Source organism: Dendrobates tinctorius, unplaced genomic scaffold (assembly GCF_039654945.1).
Source record: "Dendrobates tinctorius isolate UK_male_01 unplaced genomic scaffold, ASM3965494v1 ptg000116l, whole genome shotgun sequence".
In the NCBI taxonomy this organism is placed as follows: Eukaryota; Metazoa; Chordata; class Amphibia; order Anura; family Dendrobatidae; genus Dendrobates; species Dendrobates tinctorius.
Genome location: NW_027361784.1, coordinates 3,634,345 through 3,653,198, shown reverse-complemented (window position 1 = coordinate 3,653,198; position 18,854 = coordinate 3,634,345). Strand labels below are relative to the sequence as shown.

At 42.6% G+C, this 18,854-nt stretch overlaps 1 protein-coding gene across 43 annotated transcripts in view; it reads right to left on the bottom strand.

Annotated features, from left to right (window-relative positions):
* The window catches only part of RIMS2 (regulating synaptic membrane exocytosis 2), a 657,506-nt gene that overhangs the window by 548,129 nt on the left and 90,523 nt on the right, over positions 1 to 18,854 (bottom strand). For all 43 annotated transcript variants that reach the window (XM_073590110.1, XM_073590159.1, XM_073590111.1 and 40 more), the window contains one exon: positions 12,378 to 12,588. In XM_073590110.1, coding sequence (XP_073446211.1) covers positions 12,378 to 12,588 — 211 coding nt within the window. The remainder of the gene's footprint in view (positions 1 to 12,377; positions 12,589 to 18,854) is intronic.

The following is an 18,854-nucleotide window of genomic DNA, read 5'->3' as shown; positions in this document are numbered from 1 at the left end:
CAGATGGGCCTTGTATTTTTCTAGATTCGACTTCCAGCTTCACTTCCGGCCCGGTAATAAGAACACCAAAGCAGATGCACTTTCCAGATCTCTACAGTCGCCAGAAGAGGACGAGAGCCCCTCGTATATTATCGAGCCTGCCAAAGTGATCACCGTGGCCCCGGTGAACTTTTCTACTCCTCCTCCAGGCAAGACCTTCGTGCCTCAGAATAAACGTCTGGAGGTGTTGCGCTGGGGGCACTCCTCCAAGGTTGCGGGGCACGTGGGGTCCAAGAAGACTCTATCGCTTCTCTCACGTTATTACTGGTGGGCCACCCTTCGCCAAGACGTGGCAGATTTTGTTGCCTCTTGCCCAACCTGTGCGCAGAACAAGGTTCCAAGAACTTTGCCCTCCGGTCTTCTCCATCCGTTGCCGGTGCCGGAGGCCCCTTAGCAGCAAATTGCCATGGACTTTATAACCGACTTGCCCTGCTCAGCTGGTTGCACCACCATCTTAGTCGTGGCGGACCGCTTCTCTAAGATGGCTCATTTTATCCCCCTGGCCGGGCTGCCCTCCGCTCCGAAGTTGGCCGAGATCTTCATCCATCAGATCTTCAGGTTGCATGGTCTTCCCCTACGGATTGTGTCTGATCGAGGGGTCCAATTTACTTCTCGCTTCTGGAGGGCTCTATGTCAGCTTATGGGTACGTCCCTCGACTTCTCCTCCGCCTATCACCCGCAGACCAATGGGCAGGTAGAACGGATTAACCAGGACCTAACGACTTACCTGCGCCACTTCTCCAACGCCCACCAGGATAATTGGGTCTCTCTTCTACCCTGGGCTGAATTCGCCCATAATAACCACCCCAGTGAGTCGACCACCAAAACTCCGTTCTTTGTGGTTTCTGGTCGCAATCCTGGTGTTCCACTACCCTTTGTCGCCTCTTCAGGAGTTCCCGCAGCTGATGCCCTCGCCACAGAATTTTCGAATATTTGGAAGGAGACCAGAGAGGCTCTGGTGAAGACCAGTGCCCGAATCAAAAGACATGCAGACAAGAGACGGAGGGACCTTCCCCCGTACCACCCTGGTGATAAGGTCTGGCTCTCAACCAAGCACATCCGCCTGAAAGTTCCTTCCTATAAGCTGTGTCCTCGTTACATCGGTCCCTTTGAGGTACTAAAACGCATCAATGAAGTATCTTACAAACTGAGGTTGCCGGCTTCACTCCGGGTCCCTAACGCCTTTCACGTCTCGCTCTTGAAACCTGTAGTTCTGAATCGGTTCCAACCGGTTTTCGTTGCCCCTCCTTTACCTATTGGGTCGGATGACATCTTTGAAGTAAAAGATATTTTAGCCATGAAGAGAGTCAGGGGGAAGACTTTCTTTCTCATTGAGTGGAAGGGATTTGGTCCTGAGGAAAGGTCTTGGGAGCCTCAAAAGAATATCAACGCTCCTCTAATACTAAAAAAGTTTCTGGCCAATCTCAGAAAGGGGGGATGTAAAGAGGGGGGTACTGTCATGTCGGCGGTCACGGCTGCACCCGCTCCCGCCCCTCCTCCAGTGGCGACCGCCGCCACCTCCTCCTACCGGCGTCCTCGCCGCGGCGCGCTCCCACGCTCTGCCTCCCCTCCTGTGACGGCGCCGTGCTCCTTCCTTAGGGCGCGCGCGCGCACCAGCGTCCCCTCTTCCGCCTACGGGGGGTGGCGCCGGGGGTGGCACGTACCGCCCGCTTCCGGACCCTAGGGTATTTCTGGCGCGCTCTCTATTGAGAGGACGCCTGAGAGTTGCTGTGCGCTCGCCACGCTGCGCTTTGGCCCCCTTCCGGTTCCTATAGTGCCGCCTGTTTCCCGTCTGTCTTCCCCTTGGCTTCCAGCCTCGCTCTGCATCCTTGTTCCCAGTGTTTGTTCACCCTGCATGACCTCTCTGTTCTCCCTTCTGGTACCCCTTGTGTGCTTCCTCCCGGTCCTCTCCCCTCTAGTACCTGCTCCCTGTCTGTCTACCCATCCAGTAGTCCTGTTAGGTCCTCTACCTCTCAGTCCAGTACTCCTGCCTACGGGCGCCTCTTGTCCTTGAGCCGCCCCTTCCTGGTACCGGCTGTCGCGGTTCTGTCCTCGGTGGTCTTGCCCCAAACGATCCCTGTATAGGGGTCGGTCTTCACCTGGAGCGCTCGACCCCCGGGGCTCCAGATCCGCGACCCAGAGGGTCCACTCTCGGACGTCCTTTTCCGAAAAACGTCACAATTGGCTAGCCATGCCAGAAGAAGACATCACTCCTCAATTACCGACATTTTTGGTGGCCGACTCTGTGCAAGAATATCGCAGATTTCGTCTCTGCCTGTTTCTCTTGCGCCCAAATCAAAACTCCCAAACAGCTTCTGACTGGTCGGTAACTTCCTTTGCCTATACTTTCTTCTGCTTCCTGGCAGCATATTGCAATGGATTTCATCCAGTACATCACCCGATGACAACTGCAGATATGATGCTGATAACATGATACTGTATGGGGAGAGAGTAACCTATTAGTGATCGTTCTGTGCCCATCATTCTTCCGTAAGGTGTAAAGAGGCTGAGAAACAAGTGTTGATCGACTTCAATATTGTCGATCACGCACATATAACGACCTTAACTCAGCGCATCTAAACACAACCGAAGCCGAACCCTACCATCAGGGACTGTAGTGAAGAGTCATATGCTAACCTAGTTATACCCCTCCAGGCTCTCCTCGGACCACAGTACAGTGGCTCCATCATTCCCGTTACACTCTTCAAACCATCAGAATCGTTGTGGGACAAGGCCATTAATGGATTATCGGTGGAGAGGTGAGTACAACTTTGCTTTTTTATTTACATTTTTGTTGAATAAATGTGTAAAAGAGGGTTGCGGAGTTTTTATTTCAAATAAAGAAGTTTGTGTGTTTATTTCAATTAAAGAACATTACTCTGTTTCTGTCTTTATTACATTTGACTAGTGGGGTTAATAATGAGGGTGTCTAATAGACCCCTCTCCATTGCTAAACTGTGAGCTTGATGTCAGTGGCCATAAAACAGCTGACATCAACCCCACAACTATTACCCCCCCACTTGCCACTGCACCAAGGCAAGTGAGAAGAGCCGAGTAAAACGCCAGAATTGGAGCATCTAATAGATGCACCTTTTCTGGGACAGCTGTGGGCTGCTATTTTTAGGCTGGATAGAGACAATATCCATGGCTCCTTCCCAGTCTGAGAATACCAGTCCCCAGCTGTCTGCTTTAGCTTGGCTGGTTGTCAAAAATGGAGGGGGACCTTACGCCATTTTTTAAATTATTTAAAAATTTTTTAAAAAAAGCGTAGGGACCGCTCTATCTTTGATAACGAGCCAAGATAACGCAGCTGTCAGCTTTACCTGTGCTGGTTATCAAGAATAGAGGAGACCTCACGCCATTTTTTATTTAATTTATTTATTGCACATACTCCGGCTGGTGAACACTCTCAACATCATACGGCTGGTTTTGCTGCAATCAGCCACCGGCAGTCGCCTTTTTAACGCAGGTCAAACCTGCTATCTCACACGCAATGAACTTACCACCAATCAGAGCCAGTATTTCTCGCACTGTCATACAGATGACAGCGTGAGAAACACCGGATGTTTGGCTCACCCATTAATTTGAAAGGGTTACAGGTTTGGATTCAAGTTCGGGTACTGTTCTGGTACCAGAACCAAACTTTTTTTAGTGTTCGGCAGAACCCGACAGACTTGAAAATCCAGTGGTCCGCCCATCACTACTTAGGGGCGATATTATTATGTACAAATATATAAAGGGACAGTACAGAGACCTTTCTAATGATCTTTTTACACCTAGACCTGTTGACTCTGTAACCGCTACGTGGGCCATGCAAAAGGGGACCCAGTGATACCAGTATCTGTTTTAGCTGGTGTCGACTCTCTGCACTACATTATATGTTGCTGACTAATCAGAGGCTGGTAGCTGACGTCAATGTGCCCATCACCAGCAGAGCATGGTAGTGACATGTGCCGCCTGTGTCAGACAAGCTGACATCAGCTGCTGGCCTCTGCGCCAGATATGGAAAAGGATGTGGCACGTTGTACGAGTTGGGGAAGGTAAGAAGAATCATTTATTTCTTATTTAAATGTCTTGGAAAAGAGCGGCGGAACTAGAACATTATTACAGGAAAGAGCCCAGGATGGGGGACATTATTACTGGAATGTGTCTAAAATGGAGATATTATTACAGGTAGGGGCCCAGGTTGGAGGACATTATTACTGGAATGTGTCTAGAATGGAGATATTATTACAGGTAGGGGCCCAGGTTGGAGGACATTATTACTGGAATGTGTCTAGGATGGGGGCAATATAACTGGAAGGGGCACGGGATAGGGACATTATTACAGGAAGAGACCAGCACAGAGGACATTGCTACGGGATGGAGACATTATTACAGGATGGGGGACATTATTATGTGGGGGGTGAAAACATATGTCTTTAGAGGATCTAGAATGCTACAAGGGCTCATACATGGCACCAATATGCAGGTGGGAAGCAAGGTCCAAATCGTAATCTAGTTACGCAACTGGTGATAAGGGAGCATCCTCATAGTCCTCCATATGGAATATTGGGCCCCACATCGTCCTCCATACGGAAGAATGGCCCTATATAGGGGTGGTGGTTCTTGTGTCGAGGGCCAATAAAACTACCGTGTGGACCAGATTTGGCCCACGGACCAGAGTTTGACATGTATGGTCTAGAGCAGTGGTTCCCAAGCTCCAGTCCTCACGGACCCCGACATGTGAGAGAATTCCTGATGCCTTGATGATACTTCCATGACCTGTGAAATACTAAGGAAATCCTGAAAACATGACCTGTTGGGGTCCGCGAGGACTGGAGTTTGGGAAACACTGGTCTAGAGGAAAGAAGATTTAATTATAAACAGGTGGCAACCCTTTACTGTAAGAGTATTGTGACTATGGGAACTCTCTGCCACATGATGTTGTAATTGATGATTTATGAAAAAAGTAAATGGAGGGCCTGGATGCCTTTCTTCCTAAATAATAATATTGCAGGTTATGGGCACCATATTATGTGATGGGGTGTTGATCCAAGGAACTGGTCTGATTGTCGCAGGTGCAGTCGGGAACACATTTTTCCCCTAATAAGGGGAAATTAGCATTGCCTCATTGGGTTTTTGGCTGTTAGAATACAGATTGAACTCTATGGACTTACGTCTACTTTCAATTCTAAATCTATGAAACTATGATTGGGAGATGGATAAGTAAGTAATGTATTTTTTTATATCTGCTGCGGTTTTTATTATTTTTTTTAAAGGTCCTATAACCCCTTTAAAGTGGGTAGTTATTGGCAGAACCATACACTTTAAGTTCTATCTGCTAGACAGGATCTAAAATAGTCAATAAACCTTATGACACTGTACTAATGTCATAATATGGCACCTATGGAACGAGCACAGGAGAAAAAGCCAGTGCCAGACCCCTTTGGAGCACACTTACATTTCACCCAATCCTTATCTCCCCTTCTCTCTCAGCAATTGTCAGGCTAAGCCATTTTTCGAGATCTTTACATTGTCAGGAGATCCGACCGATATTGACTGTACCCTCTGAAGAAGCGATGAGAATCATTAAAACACTTGATTATGTCTTCTGATTTAAGAACACTAAGAACTCACATATTTCTGAAAGGTTTCCTACCATCTTGAGATGTACGATGTGCCTATCGTTATTAGGGATCTCGCCATGGATTCCTTGTCACTATTTTTTATCAGCGTGCGTCAGGGAAGTATTCTAAAACGTCTCCAGTCTTCTTAGAATGTATGAATATGATACAAACGAAAATATTTAGGAGGGCGACACTCTAGTTAACAAGTCGCTGAGATTGGCGCTGGATAACATTTAAGCAGCAGATGCCAGACAAGCTGCAATTTAAGTGCCAAGAACGGGGCTGTGTGCGTCATACGGAAGCGTTAATTTGTTGAACCTTGTGATCGGAGAGATTGTTAATATTGCTGCTAATTGAATTAAATCCCAAACTACGTATTAAGTACAGTAATTTCTCATGTAGTTATTATTCACACAGCAATACTTAGGATATTGTTATTTCTTTGTGATCATTTATGATTCCCATTAGGTAAATGCTAACGTCTATCCAACATTGGAGGCGATCAATTAATACATTTGCCAATTTTAGCCGAGTGATTACTTCCTGTCCACTCATGAGTCGAAAGCAGGAAAAGTACCATGATTTGTCTTCTCTCTTCACTTAGTTTTTGGTGCAGAAACTCAAAGTTTGAGGAGTTTTGAGATTTGGAAGAGGAAGAGTTACTTCTTTTACCTGCGCCAGGTTTCCAAGCGTTAAGGTAACAAAATACTGAACAAACGTGCAGCAATATGGTTTTGTCATTGCTGTGAATTACATCCATTTTTGCGGTAGTTTCTTAGCGCTTTTCAGTGCTGATTCTGTCCGGAATGAAGCAGCTGGAAGAAGGGACATGCTCATTCTTAAGGCGACGTACGCCCAGATGCTACCCACTCTCTATACCTCATTTTATGGAAGGAAGAAAAAAGCCGGAACAACATCAAAACCGCTGGTGGATATTGTCCTCAATCAGCTTTGCTTGGGAAAACTTATCAACTGCACCAGCATCTAAAACACGCCATGAGCACATAGCCCTAATAGAAAACCTCCTCCAAAACTTTCCCCAGAAAAGAGTTTTGTAAAGCAGTTTCTGCTTCATAAACTTGAAGTTTTCGAAAGCATCAAAAAACACAGTGTGCATATGCCCTTAAAGAAGCACTCCCATCAAAGTTTTTATCCTCTTAATATATGGCAGTCATCATTAGAGATGGGTGGACCACTGGATGTTTGGGTCCGGCGGGTTCGGCTGAATAGTTGAAAAAAAGTTTGCGTTTGCGTACCAGCACAATACCCGGACCCCATTCTCTTAATTGGGAGACTGAACATCCAGTGTTTGTCATACTGTCATGCGCATGACAACGCAGCAAACACTGCTTCTGACCGGTGGAAAAACCATTACTGCCTGGCAGACAGCCGTAGTTCCCACGCTGTCAACTGACAGCCTGCAGCTATGATCGGACATAAAAAATATTCCTCCGGTTACTGACGTTGGCTGGTGGGACTACTACTTTCATCAGCCTTTGCTTGCTGCCATTAATAACAGCAATAGCAGGCGGCAGCTGATGAGAGTATTCAGCAGCCAGCGCCTTCACTCTAAATAAATAATTAAAAAAGAAAACCCACGGTCAGTTTCACTGTACTTTTGATAACCAGCCAGGCAAAACTGACAGCTGCAGGCTGTAAGCGTTAACGAGTCTGGTTATCAAGAATAGAGGGATCGCTACACTGTTTTTTCACATAATTTACATAATTTACAAAAACGGCATATGGTCCCCCCTATTTACAGTCAGCCAAGCTAAAGCAGACGGCTAGGGGGCTGGTATTCTCAGGTTAATAAGGGGCCATGGGTATTGCCCCCCCAAGGCCTAAAAATAGCAGCCTGCCAGAAAAGACGCATCTTTTAGATGCGCCAATTCTGGCACTTTGCCCAACTCTTCCTGCTTGCCCTGTGGGAGTTCATATTTGTGGGGCTGATGTCACCTTTGTATTTTTCAGTGACCTCAATTCCATGGCTTAGCAATGAAGAGGCATCTATAAGACACCTATCCATTACTAATCCTATAGTTGCATGGTAAATAAACACACAGTCAGCATAAAGTCTTTTATTTGAAATAAAAAAAACACACTTTTACTTTTAATTTAAAAATAAAAAACACAGTTATACTCACCTAAAGCCCATTCCACTAAAGCCATCGTCCCCTGTAAAAAACACAAAAATAAAAAATGACCATATTCCTCACCTGTTCTACGCCGTAATCCATGTCTGGGAATAAAGTTTTCAACCTGAACGGTGCCAAGATGCGTCCGTCCAGGCTAAGAACCACTGAGTAATGAGCTGCTATGAGCGCAGAGTCAGTAACCGGGGGTTTCGTCATCGAAGTTACCGCAGGTCACTGAGGCTGCGTTCTCAGCCGGGCCAATGAACTGCGATGACCTCGGTTAGATCACCTCTCGCACAGTGAGAAAAAGGCTCACTGTACTGCGGTGAGTGAACCACAGTTCACCTGGAGAAATTTCTCACGGTGAACTCACCGCTGCATCATGAGACTTGTTCGCATTGTGGTGGCAGTGATCACCGTAGTTCAGGGGCCCGCTCGTTGCAGCTAATTCTTCCTTGGATTACGGCGTGAAACAAAATGGATACCAGCCATCGCTCCATTTCTCATCCATCCAGCCATTTCTCATCCGTCCATCCCTCGTCCATTCAATCCTCATCCATACATCCAGTCATGCCTCCACCTATACAGTCATCCCTCCATCCCACGCAGCCTTAATGACCGGCGGTAACCTCGATGATAACCTCTATTGCAGCAGCTTATTCCTCTATGGTTCTCAGCCTGGACGGTCGTATTTTGGCACCGTCCAGGTTGAAAATTGTTTATCCCCCAGACATGGATTACAGCGTGGGACAGAACGACGGACAGGTGAGGGATATGTTTTTTATTTTTGTTTTTTTTTGGCAGGAGAATGAGGGCTTCAATGAATGGGCGTTAGGTGAGTATAAGGCTGTGTTCACACACAGCGTTTTTTTAGCGGTTTTTATCGCGGTTTTCACTATAAACCCACTATAAAACCGCTAAAAATAAGCTTCCCAGTCATTTCTATGCATTTTGCACTTTTTGTGCACATTGATGCGTTTTTTACCGCAAAAAAAACGCATTGCGGTAAAAACCGCAGCATGCTAATTAATTTTGCGGATTTTTCCACGGTTTTGGCTTCTTCCATGAGGTTTGAAACCGCTGCGGAACAAAACACATCAAAAACGCGCAAAAAACGTGCAAAAACCACCGCGGGAAAAATAGGTGCGGTTTCTGGGATGGGATTCAGGTTTTTGAGCAGAAATTTTATGCAACGTGTGCACTTAGCCTTACTGCTTGTTATTTTTAAATAAAAATGGAAAAGTGTGTTGCGCTTTTATTTCAAATAAAAGACTTTACACTTGCTGTGTATTTATTTACAATACAACAATAGGACTAGTAACGGATAAGCATCTTAGAGACGCCTCTCCATTACTAATCCATGGGCTTGATATCACTGGATAATACAAAAGTTACATCAACACCACAAATATGAACCCCACTTGCCACTGCCACAGGGTAAGTGGAAAGAACTGGGCAAAGCGCCAGAATTGGAGAGTCTATTACATGTGCCTTTACTGGTTGTCTGCGGGCTGCTATTTTTAGGCTGTGGGGAGAAATATCTATGGCCCCTTACCAGCCTGAGAATACCAACCCCCAGTTGTCTGCTTTAGCTTGGCTGGTTGTCAAAAAAGCAGGAGCACCCAACACAGTTTTTTCAATGACTTATTTAAACAAAAACAAAAAAAACATTGTTGGAACACCACTATTCTTGATAACCAGCCTTGCTAAAGCTGACAGCTGAGGGTTGCAAGCAGCTGTCAGTTTTGACTGGCTGATTATCAAAAATACAGATGTCAATTTTGCCTGGCTGGTTATTAAAAATACAGAGGAACACACGCCGTGATTTTTTAAAATTATTTATTTAGAACACAGGCACCAGCTGACGAATACTCCCATCTTCCACAGCCTGTTCTCTGTTATTAGCAGCAGCAGGCGTAGGCTGATAGGAGTAGTAGTCCAATCAGCTGACGCCAGTGACCAGAGGTAAATTTTTTTACTTCCGATTACAAGTGAGGGATCAAGCTGTCATTTTACAGTGTGGGAATAGCGGCTATCTGACTGGCGGTAATGATTTTACCATCAATCAAAGGCAGTGTTTGCCATGCTGTCATGCACATGACCTTGCAAGAAACACCCAGTATTTGGGGGACCGAACCCAAACAGTAACACGTGCCTGAACAGTAGGTGTTTGGTACGGACTCTGAACTTTACTGTTCGGGTTCATCCATCTCTAGTCGTCTTATTGTATAGCACTGTGTAATTACAATTGCTCATTTTGCCTTTCTACCAAAATAATTTTTCTCTTTTCTCTGCTACATGAAGAGTCGGGAAGTCCCTTGTCCCTGCATTTATCGTTCCCCTCTTCAACTTCTGTCCCAGCTGCTCCCTCCTCCCCCTGCCAGGCACTTTTGCAGTGACTTATGAGTCCTACAGGAGGAATTGTTTTTACTTAAGAGCTTAGAAGAATTCATCTAGTTGGTTTTTAATCATGTGATATCATAGACCTAATGGAAAAGAGAAGAATTAGCTGGGTAGAAAGGCAAAAAGAGCAATTGTAAGTACACAGTGCTATATAATATGCTGACTGCAATATATTCAGAGGATAAAAACTTAAAAACTTTGATGAGAGGAGTGAGTCTGTAAGTAGTGTTTGAATACCATTCCTATTTATTTCTATGGGAAATTCACATTACTATTCACACACAGTACTTTGTTTTTTTGATGACTGTGTTTTGCAAACCTTGCTGTGGAAATAAAGGAATGATATGTAATTTCTTTGATGCGGATTGCTCAAGGAATCTGCTTGAAACAAAACAGTTGAATATCAAGGCTGAAAAAAAAGTGGATAAAATGATTCAAAAACTCTTTTTAAATACAGTACATATACAGTCATGGCCAAAAGTATTGACACCCCTGCAATTCTGTCAGATAATATTCAGTTTCTTCCTGAAAATGATTGCAAACACAAATTCTTTGGTATTATTATCTTCATTTAATTTGTCTTAAATGAAAAAACACAAAAGAGAATGAAGCAAAAAGCAAAACATTGATCATTTCACACAAAACTCCAAAAATGGGCCGGACAAAAGTATTGGCACCCTCAGCCTAATACTTGGTTGCACAACCTTTAGCCAAAATAACTGCGACCAACCGCTTCCGGTAACCATCAATGAGTTTCTTACAATGCTCTGCTGGAATTTTAGACCATTCTTCTTTGGCAAACTACTCCAGGTCCCTGATATTTGAAGGGTGCCTTCTCCAAACTGCCATTTTTAGATCTCTCCACAGGTGTTCTATGGGATTCAGGTCTGGACTCATTGCTGGCCACCTTAGAAGTCTCCAGTGCTTTCTCTCAAACCATTTTCTAGTGCTTTTTGAAGTGTGTTTTGGGTTATTGTCCTGCTGGAAGACCCATGACCTCTGAGGTAGACCCAGCTTTCTCACACTGGGCCCTAAATTATGCAGCAAAATTTGTTGGTAGTCTTCTGACTTCATAATGCCATGCACACGGTCAAGCAGTCCAGTGCCAGAGGCAGCAAAGCAGCCCCAAAACATCAGGGAACCTCCGCCATGTTTGACTGTAGGGACCATGTACTTTTCTTTGAATGCCTCTTTTTTCTCCTGTAAACTCTATGTTGATGCTTTTGCCCTAAAAGCTCTACTTTTGTCTCATCTGACCAAAGAACATTCTTCCAAAATGTTTTAGGCTTTTTCAGGTAAGTTTTGGCAAACTCCAGCCTGGCTTTTTTATGTCTCGGGGTAAGAAGCGGAGTCTTCCTGGGTCTCCTACCATACAGTCCCTTTTCATTCAGATGCCGACGGATAGTACGGGTTGACACCGTTCTACCCTCGGACTGCAGGGCAGCTTGAACTTGTTTGGATGTTAGTGGAGTTTCTTTATCCAACATCCGCACAATCTTGCGTTGAAATCTCTTGTCAATTTTTCTTTTCCATCCACATCTAGGGAGGTTAGCCACAGTGCCATGGGCTTTAAACTTCTTGATGACACTGCGCACGGTAGACACAGGAACATTCAGGTCTTTGGAGATGGACTTGTAGCCTTGAGATTGCTCATGCTTCCTCACAATTTGGTTTCTCAAGTCCTCAGACAGTTCTTTGGTCTTCTTTCTTTTCTCCATGCTCAATGTGGTACACACAAGGACACAAGACAGAGGTTGAGTCAACTTTAATCCATGTCAACTGGCTGCAAATGTGATTTAGTTATTGCCAACACCTGTTAGGTGCCACAGGTAAGTTACAGGTGTTGTTAATTACACAAATTAGAGAAGCATCACATGATTTTTCGAACAGTGCCAATACTTTTGTCCACCCGCTTTGTTATGTTTGGTGTGGAATTATATCCAATTTGGCTTTAGGACAATTCTTTTTGTGTTTTTTCATTTAAGACAAATTAAATGAAGATAATAATACCAAAGAATTTGTGTTTGCAATCATTTTCAGGAAGAAACTGATTATTATCTGACAGAATTGCAGGGGTGTCAATACTTTTGGCCATGACTGTATAAGAGATAAGTAGACAGATGGATAATAGATAGATATAGATAGATAATAGATAGACACTTCTATAGAAGAGAATTTCCGGTCGTCTTACCTTGCTTGAGCGCAATGACACTCTCCCTCCGCAACGTGCGCAGAATTTAGTTTGGCAATATGAACAGTTATGGCCGCAGCCATCTGCAAATTTCGTTTTGTGGCAGATCCCGCATGTGGGGGCATCACCCTTTTGCTCCTGCTGCTGCTGAGCTTCTTCACCCATCTTTTTCACTTGCTCTTTGTATACTTCAAACTGCTGGTGCAATTTCCTGCACAGGAGAAACAGACACGTGAAGAGAAGTGATGAATGCCCGGCAGATAAGCAGACAACTGGATAGCTAGCGGTGTCTGGTGATATGGGCGTCGGTGGAGCCGGTGTACGGTGCATGCAGACACATGGGCGCTGGCACCGTGATTTTGTAAAAACATGCATTTTCTTTACGGTCTTCTGGCTTGTATGTGCTGTTTTGCACTTTACGGTATATTAGGGGCATAAACCTTACCAAAATTGAGTCAAAACGTGGCAAAAACATGCATTTTGCATTGATTTACGACAGATGACATGATGCTATTCCTACCACGCATACCCTATATTCAGTATCACTAAATGCACTATTAGCAGTCACTATAGACTTGTCCTAATATATAAATAAAGTTGACAAAATAAACAAGTGTAACCGTCGTTATAATTCTTATTTCATAAACCAATAATACATATAAAAATAAGCAATTTTGCAATATATGTCATCAGAGAAATCCGTATTCAGTAAAGACCGTTTTCCCCGTTACTGAATTAGGAGATTTCTTTTGGTGCTCTTAAAATTCTATGGAGGCAGTAGGAGCTGGAGGCAAGTACAAACATTCTGTTGCTCGTTCTCCTGAAATGACAGTTACAGTTCTCCGTAGAACTTTATGAGCACCAACTGTCATCTCCTATCTTGGTAATGGCAAAATCTGCATTCACTGAATACAGATTTTAACCCCCTTCCGATGTTGGCCATAATACACCCATGTCAGACTCCCCCTGTTTGGTGCGGGCTTAGGTGCTGAGCCTGCACTTTTCTGGGCACAGGTTAGCTGATCTATACAGCTGACATGAGCCTGCAACAACCGCGGGTGGAATCGCGATCCACCCACGGCTGATAACTAGATAACTCCTGCTCTCAATTTTGGACAGCGGCATTTAACTTGTGCTTACCGGAAACGCGTCTTTTATCCTGCCCATTGGTGACCCCGTCACATGATTGTGGGTCACTAATGGGTCGGCATGACAACCAGAGGTCTCCAGCAGACTTATATGGTTTTCATAGCCGGATTGCTATGAGAGCAACACAAAGGTGATCAGATCATCAACTGTATATAGCAGAGCCGATCGGGTTATGGCAGCTTCTAGTCTCCCATGGAGGCTATTGAAGCATGCCAAAAGTAAAAAAAAAAATTAAAAATATTAAAAAAATAAAAAAATATAAACATTCGAATCACCTCCCTTCACCCCACTCAAAATAAAACAATAAAAAAAAAATCAAACATACACATATTTGGTACTGCCGTGTTCAGAATCGCCCGATCTATCCATTAAAAAAGGATTAACCTGATCGCTAAACAGCGTAGCGAGAAAAAAAGTCAAAACGCCAGAATTAAGTTTTTTTTGGTCGCCGCAACATTGCATTAAAATTCACTAACAGGCGATCAAAAGATCGTATTTGCACCAAGAAGGTATCAATAAAAATGTCAGCTTGGCGTGCAAAAAAATAAACCCTCACCTAACCCGAGATCATGAAAAATGGAGACGCTACGGGTCTCAGAAAATGGCGCAATTTTTTTTTTATTATTATTAATAAATTTTGGAATTTTTTATCACCACTTAGATAAAAAAAGAACCTAGACATGCTGTTTGGTGTCTATGAACTCGTAATAATGACCTGGAGAATCATAATGGCAGGTCAGTTTTAGCATTTAGAGAACATGGTAACAAAAAAGAAACAAAAACTGTGGAATTGCACTTTTTTTGCAATTTCACCACACTTGGAATTTTTTTACCGTTTTTCAGTACATGATATGGTAAAATCAATGATGTCATTCAAAAGTACAACTCATCCCGCAAAAAACAAGCCCTCACATGGCCATATAGAAAAATAAAAAAGTTATGGCTCTGAGAAGAAGGGCAGCAAAAAAACAAAAACACAAAAACTGAAATACCCCTGGTCTTTAAGGGGTTAATTGGGAATTGAAAAATTGGAGAATGAAAGACCAGTCCAGGAGAAGAAAGAAGCGGATTTCTCTGATGAGATATATTACAAAATGTCTCATTTTCACATGTATTAGGCTACTTTCACACTTGCGTTTTTTGCGTTGCGCACCGTGCGCAGTGCAAACGCACATAAAAATGCATCATGCGTTTGTGTGCGTTTCTTTGCGGTTTTGCTCATAGTTTTTTTTTTAAAAAACGCATGCTTTTTTTGCGCTGATGTGCGCATTACCATGCGAACGTCAGCACACCCATAGACTATAATGGGTGTTTGGGTGAAAAAAACGCATTGTATGCGCATGCGTTTTTTTGGGACAAGTCGGACGCACAAAAAATGCAACAGGATGCATTTTGTGCGCCCGAGCGCACACTACAAAAAAACACATGCGCATACAAACGCATGTGTATGCGTACCCATGTAAAGTATAGGGAAAAAAACGCAAGTGTGAAACCAGCCTTATTGATTTAGGGAAAAAAAACAAAAATTGATCTTTACTTTAAGTCTCTATTAAAATACAATAAATAAAAATCACAAATAAATTAATAGATAATAATTAAAGCATAAATAAACTAATACATTATAATAAAGAATAAATCATAATAAATAAAATACAATAAAAAAATTCACAAATAAAATAGATAAAAATGACAATAAAAAATACATACACTAATACTAATAAAGAATAAATCATACTAAATAAAATACAATAAATAAAAGTCACAAATAAATTAAGAGATAAAATCAACAATAAAAAATAATAAACTAATACTTAATAATAAATAATTTTATACATAAAAATAGCAATAATTAAAAAATAAATGGTGAACTAATAAATAATAAATAACAAATAAATGATAAAGTACAATAAAATTAACAAATAAATTAATAAATAAAAATAATAATTAGAAAATAAATACTTATAAATTTATTAATAATAATAAATAAAATACAATAAATAAATTCACAATAAATAAAAAGCCATAACAAAAATTAAATTAGCCCAACCAGTATAAAAAAAAATAAAAAATCAATCCCAAATATGTCGGCTCAGGGACTCTCACTGCAAAGATAAGTGTATTATGCGGTTTATACATCTATTGTTTTTTCTACACTTGGAACATTTTGATTCTCGCCGAAATGCAGAATTGCGCCCATTTCCTTCATATATGACTGCGCACTTTCTCCTTTCTCTGTCTTTTCCTTACTGATTCACAGTCAAAAGACTCCTTACTAAATAATATATCACTTTACTCCCCAGGGAAAAGGTTACCATTAATATGTGGCTTCCTACATGGTGTTTGATGTATAATTCACGCTTATGCTTCTATTTCATTCACTTCCTTCCATTGCATAATATACAAATTGTAAAGATAATTAGATTAGTTTTGCACAGATGGCCACTTAAAGGGACCAGGTCCATTACATTTAGACTAGGTACTAGAACTGGTAAGCATAGGAGCTAAAGATGTCCATACACATTAGATTCCATCAATTTCTGCTATTTAAACAGGATCTGTCACCAATTTTTTGCTACCTCATCTGAATGCAGCCTGATGTAGGCAAAGACAAGTTGAATCACTTAAATTACTAGGTGCAGCTGTTCTAACACAATCAGAGCTACTAGGTTTAGAATGAAGCAGAGCTGAGAAAGCTAACCCCACCCCCAATACAGCTAACCCTGCCCACAAAACTGCTAACCCCACCCACCCCAGGCTCTCTGTGTAAAAAAAAGTCCATAGACAGTGAGCTGTCTATCACAGGAGGGGGCGTGTCGGACTTGTCCAGCAATGTTAATTTCTTAGTGACAAATCCTTCACAGTTAGTAAACAACAGCATGCACTTTGACAAGTGACACATCCCTGAATTCTGTGTCTCAGCTTCTATCTTCTGCTGTCTGCAGATCACATAGCAAAAACCTGCTGGTAGATTCCCTTTAAAGCAATTGATGAAAACATTTTGGAGATAAATATAATGCAAACATTTTACGTAATTATCATACGATTACCAATTTAAAGGGACTGTCCACCTTGGGGGAACAATTTTTTGTTTACTTTTTTACTTATTTAAAGGGAATCTGTCAGTAGGAACAACCCTCCTAAGCAGTCTATTTGGGCATGTAGGTCATAGTAAGCTGAATAAAAAGACATCTTGATATCTCCAATCCAATGTCTTATTCCAAAGAAATCCACATTTTTTCTTAATTTGTAAATTACCTGAGAATCTGCCTTCAGAGCTTATTTTGAATGAAAGTGGGCGTTACCAGTGAGAGACATGTAATGACTGACAGGCTTCTCTCCTATCTACATCGAACAATGGCAACGTCCCCTTTCATTAATATAATCTCTGGAGGCAGTATTTAGGTGATTTATGTAAATTGAATTGTAAATTGATCGAATTCGAGGGGACTTGTGAATTTCATAAAATTTGACTTGAATTTTGAATCAATTTGATCATCTTACGGAGGCACCTTACAGTACAGCAACATACTGTATATATGTAGCCTCTATGCTAGAGGTGGGCGGACCGATTCATGGGACTCCGGTCTATTGGCCTGGTCAGTTGTCTCTACCAGCGAATCTCTTCCCTCCCAGGATCCACAATGTGGCTTACGATTAGCCTGACTGGTGTCATGTATGTGTAGCGCCACAATGATAACGTAGAGCCAGACTAGCTACTCAAAAAGCCGCATCGGGGATCCCAGAAGGTGAGAGACTCGCGAGACTCCCGTTCAGTGGCCAGAGACCACTGACCTAGCTGATAGACCCAAGTCCCGTGAATTGATCCGTCCTCAGTGCACGCGATTCCCTATAATATGAATTCAGCTCTAAAAAGTACCATTAGAATGGCATAAAAAATAAATAAAATACATAAATAAAAGTAAAGAAATATGGAAGGAAAAAACAAACAAAAATATTCTTCCTGCCATCTCAACATGTCAACAAGTAGACCCCCCAAATATTCATCTGTAAATGCTAAATGGCAAACCTTGTGTGTGTAGAGCCTAATTTGCATCTGATGGGTTCTTTAAAGGGAACCAGTCTGCAGGTTATTACATATGGTATGGCTGTTTAGACGCTTGTCCCCAATAAACAGAATACCTTTTCTTTACAGATTCATGGTGCCACCGTGAATAGAGATGAGCGGACCCATGGAAGTTCTGGTTCTGGTACCTGTCCAAACTTTACTTCAAAGTTCAGTTCAGGTACCAGAACTTTACCTGAATTTAAACCTGAAACCGAACACCATTGAAATCAATGGGGACCCAAACTTTGAGGCTGGACAATTTCTTTCTCTCTCTCTCTCTCATTCTCGGACTCCTGAACCGTAAAACAGACTTCCAAAAAAAGTCCGTGTTCAGAGTTCAGCACCGAAAACTAAGTGTCCGTTACAAACCCCCGAACTTTACAGCTCATCTCTAATCATGAGAAATCTATCATATCAGGGCGGCACGGTGGCTCAGTGGTTAGCACTACAGCCTTGCAGCGCTGGCGTCCTGGTTTCAAATCCCACCAAGGACAACATCTGCAAGGAGTTTGTATATTCTCCCCGTGTTTGCGTGGGTTTCCTCTGGGTCCTCTGGTTTCCTCCCACATTCCAAAGATATGCTAATAGGGAACTTAGAATGGGACCGTGCAAATAATGTCTGTAAAGCGCTGCGGAATTAATGGCGCTATATAAATTAGTAAAATAAATAAATATAAGTCATATGCAAATTAGGATGGAAGTGCTCTGGGGGCGTGCCAATGCACTTGGAAAAAGCTGTCTAAGTGCATTGACACGTCCCCAGTGCACGTCACAGCAGATTTGCATATGGCAACTGGCAGGTTGCATCTCTTCCGAAAAAGTATCATTTTTATTGGGGGATAAGCTATTACTTCTACGTAAAGAAGTGCTGACAGGTTCCATTTTATAGTAATATTTTGATATCACTAATAGAAAAAAAATGCAGAAGAAAACATGACAAAAACAAGACTAGGGCCATTATTGATGTAGAGTATACTGAGCGGTTAAAAAAAGTTCAGACATAAAAGGATCCAATGTGACTTTATGGGGAAAAGGGGAACAAGAAAGTAAAGCAGTCCTTTATCCCCCGTGGATGTGCCATGGAGATGATGCCAGCCGCTCTCACCTCCGCCGACATTGGCATTTATCTCCCGTGGCAAACAGCGACTGTCGCCTATCAAACAGGACAACCAGACACATTGTATAACATCAGACACTTATCCTCCGAGTCCTTTTTTTTTTTCTTATTAAAAAGGAAAGCCGCAAGGTTACGAAACGGCAGC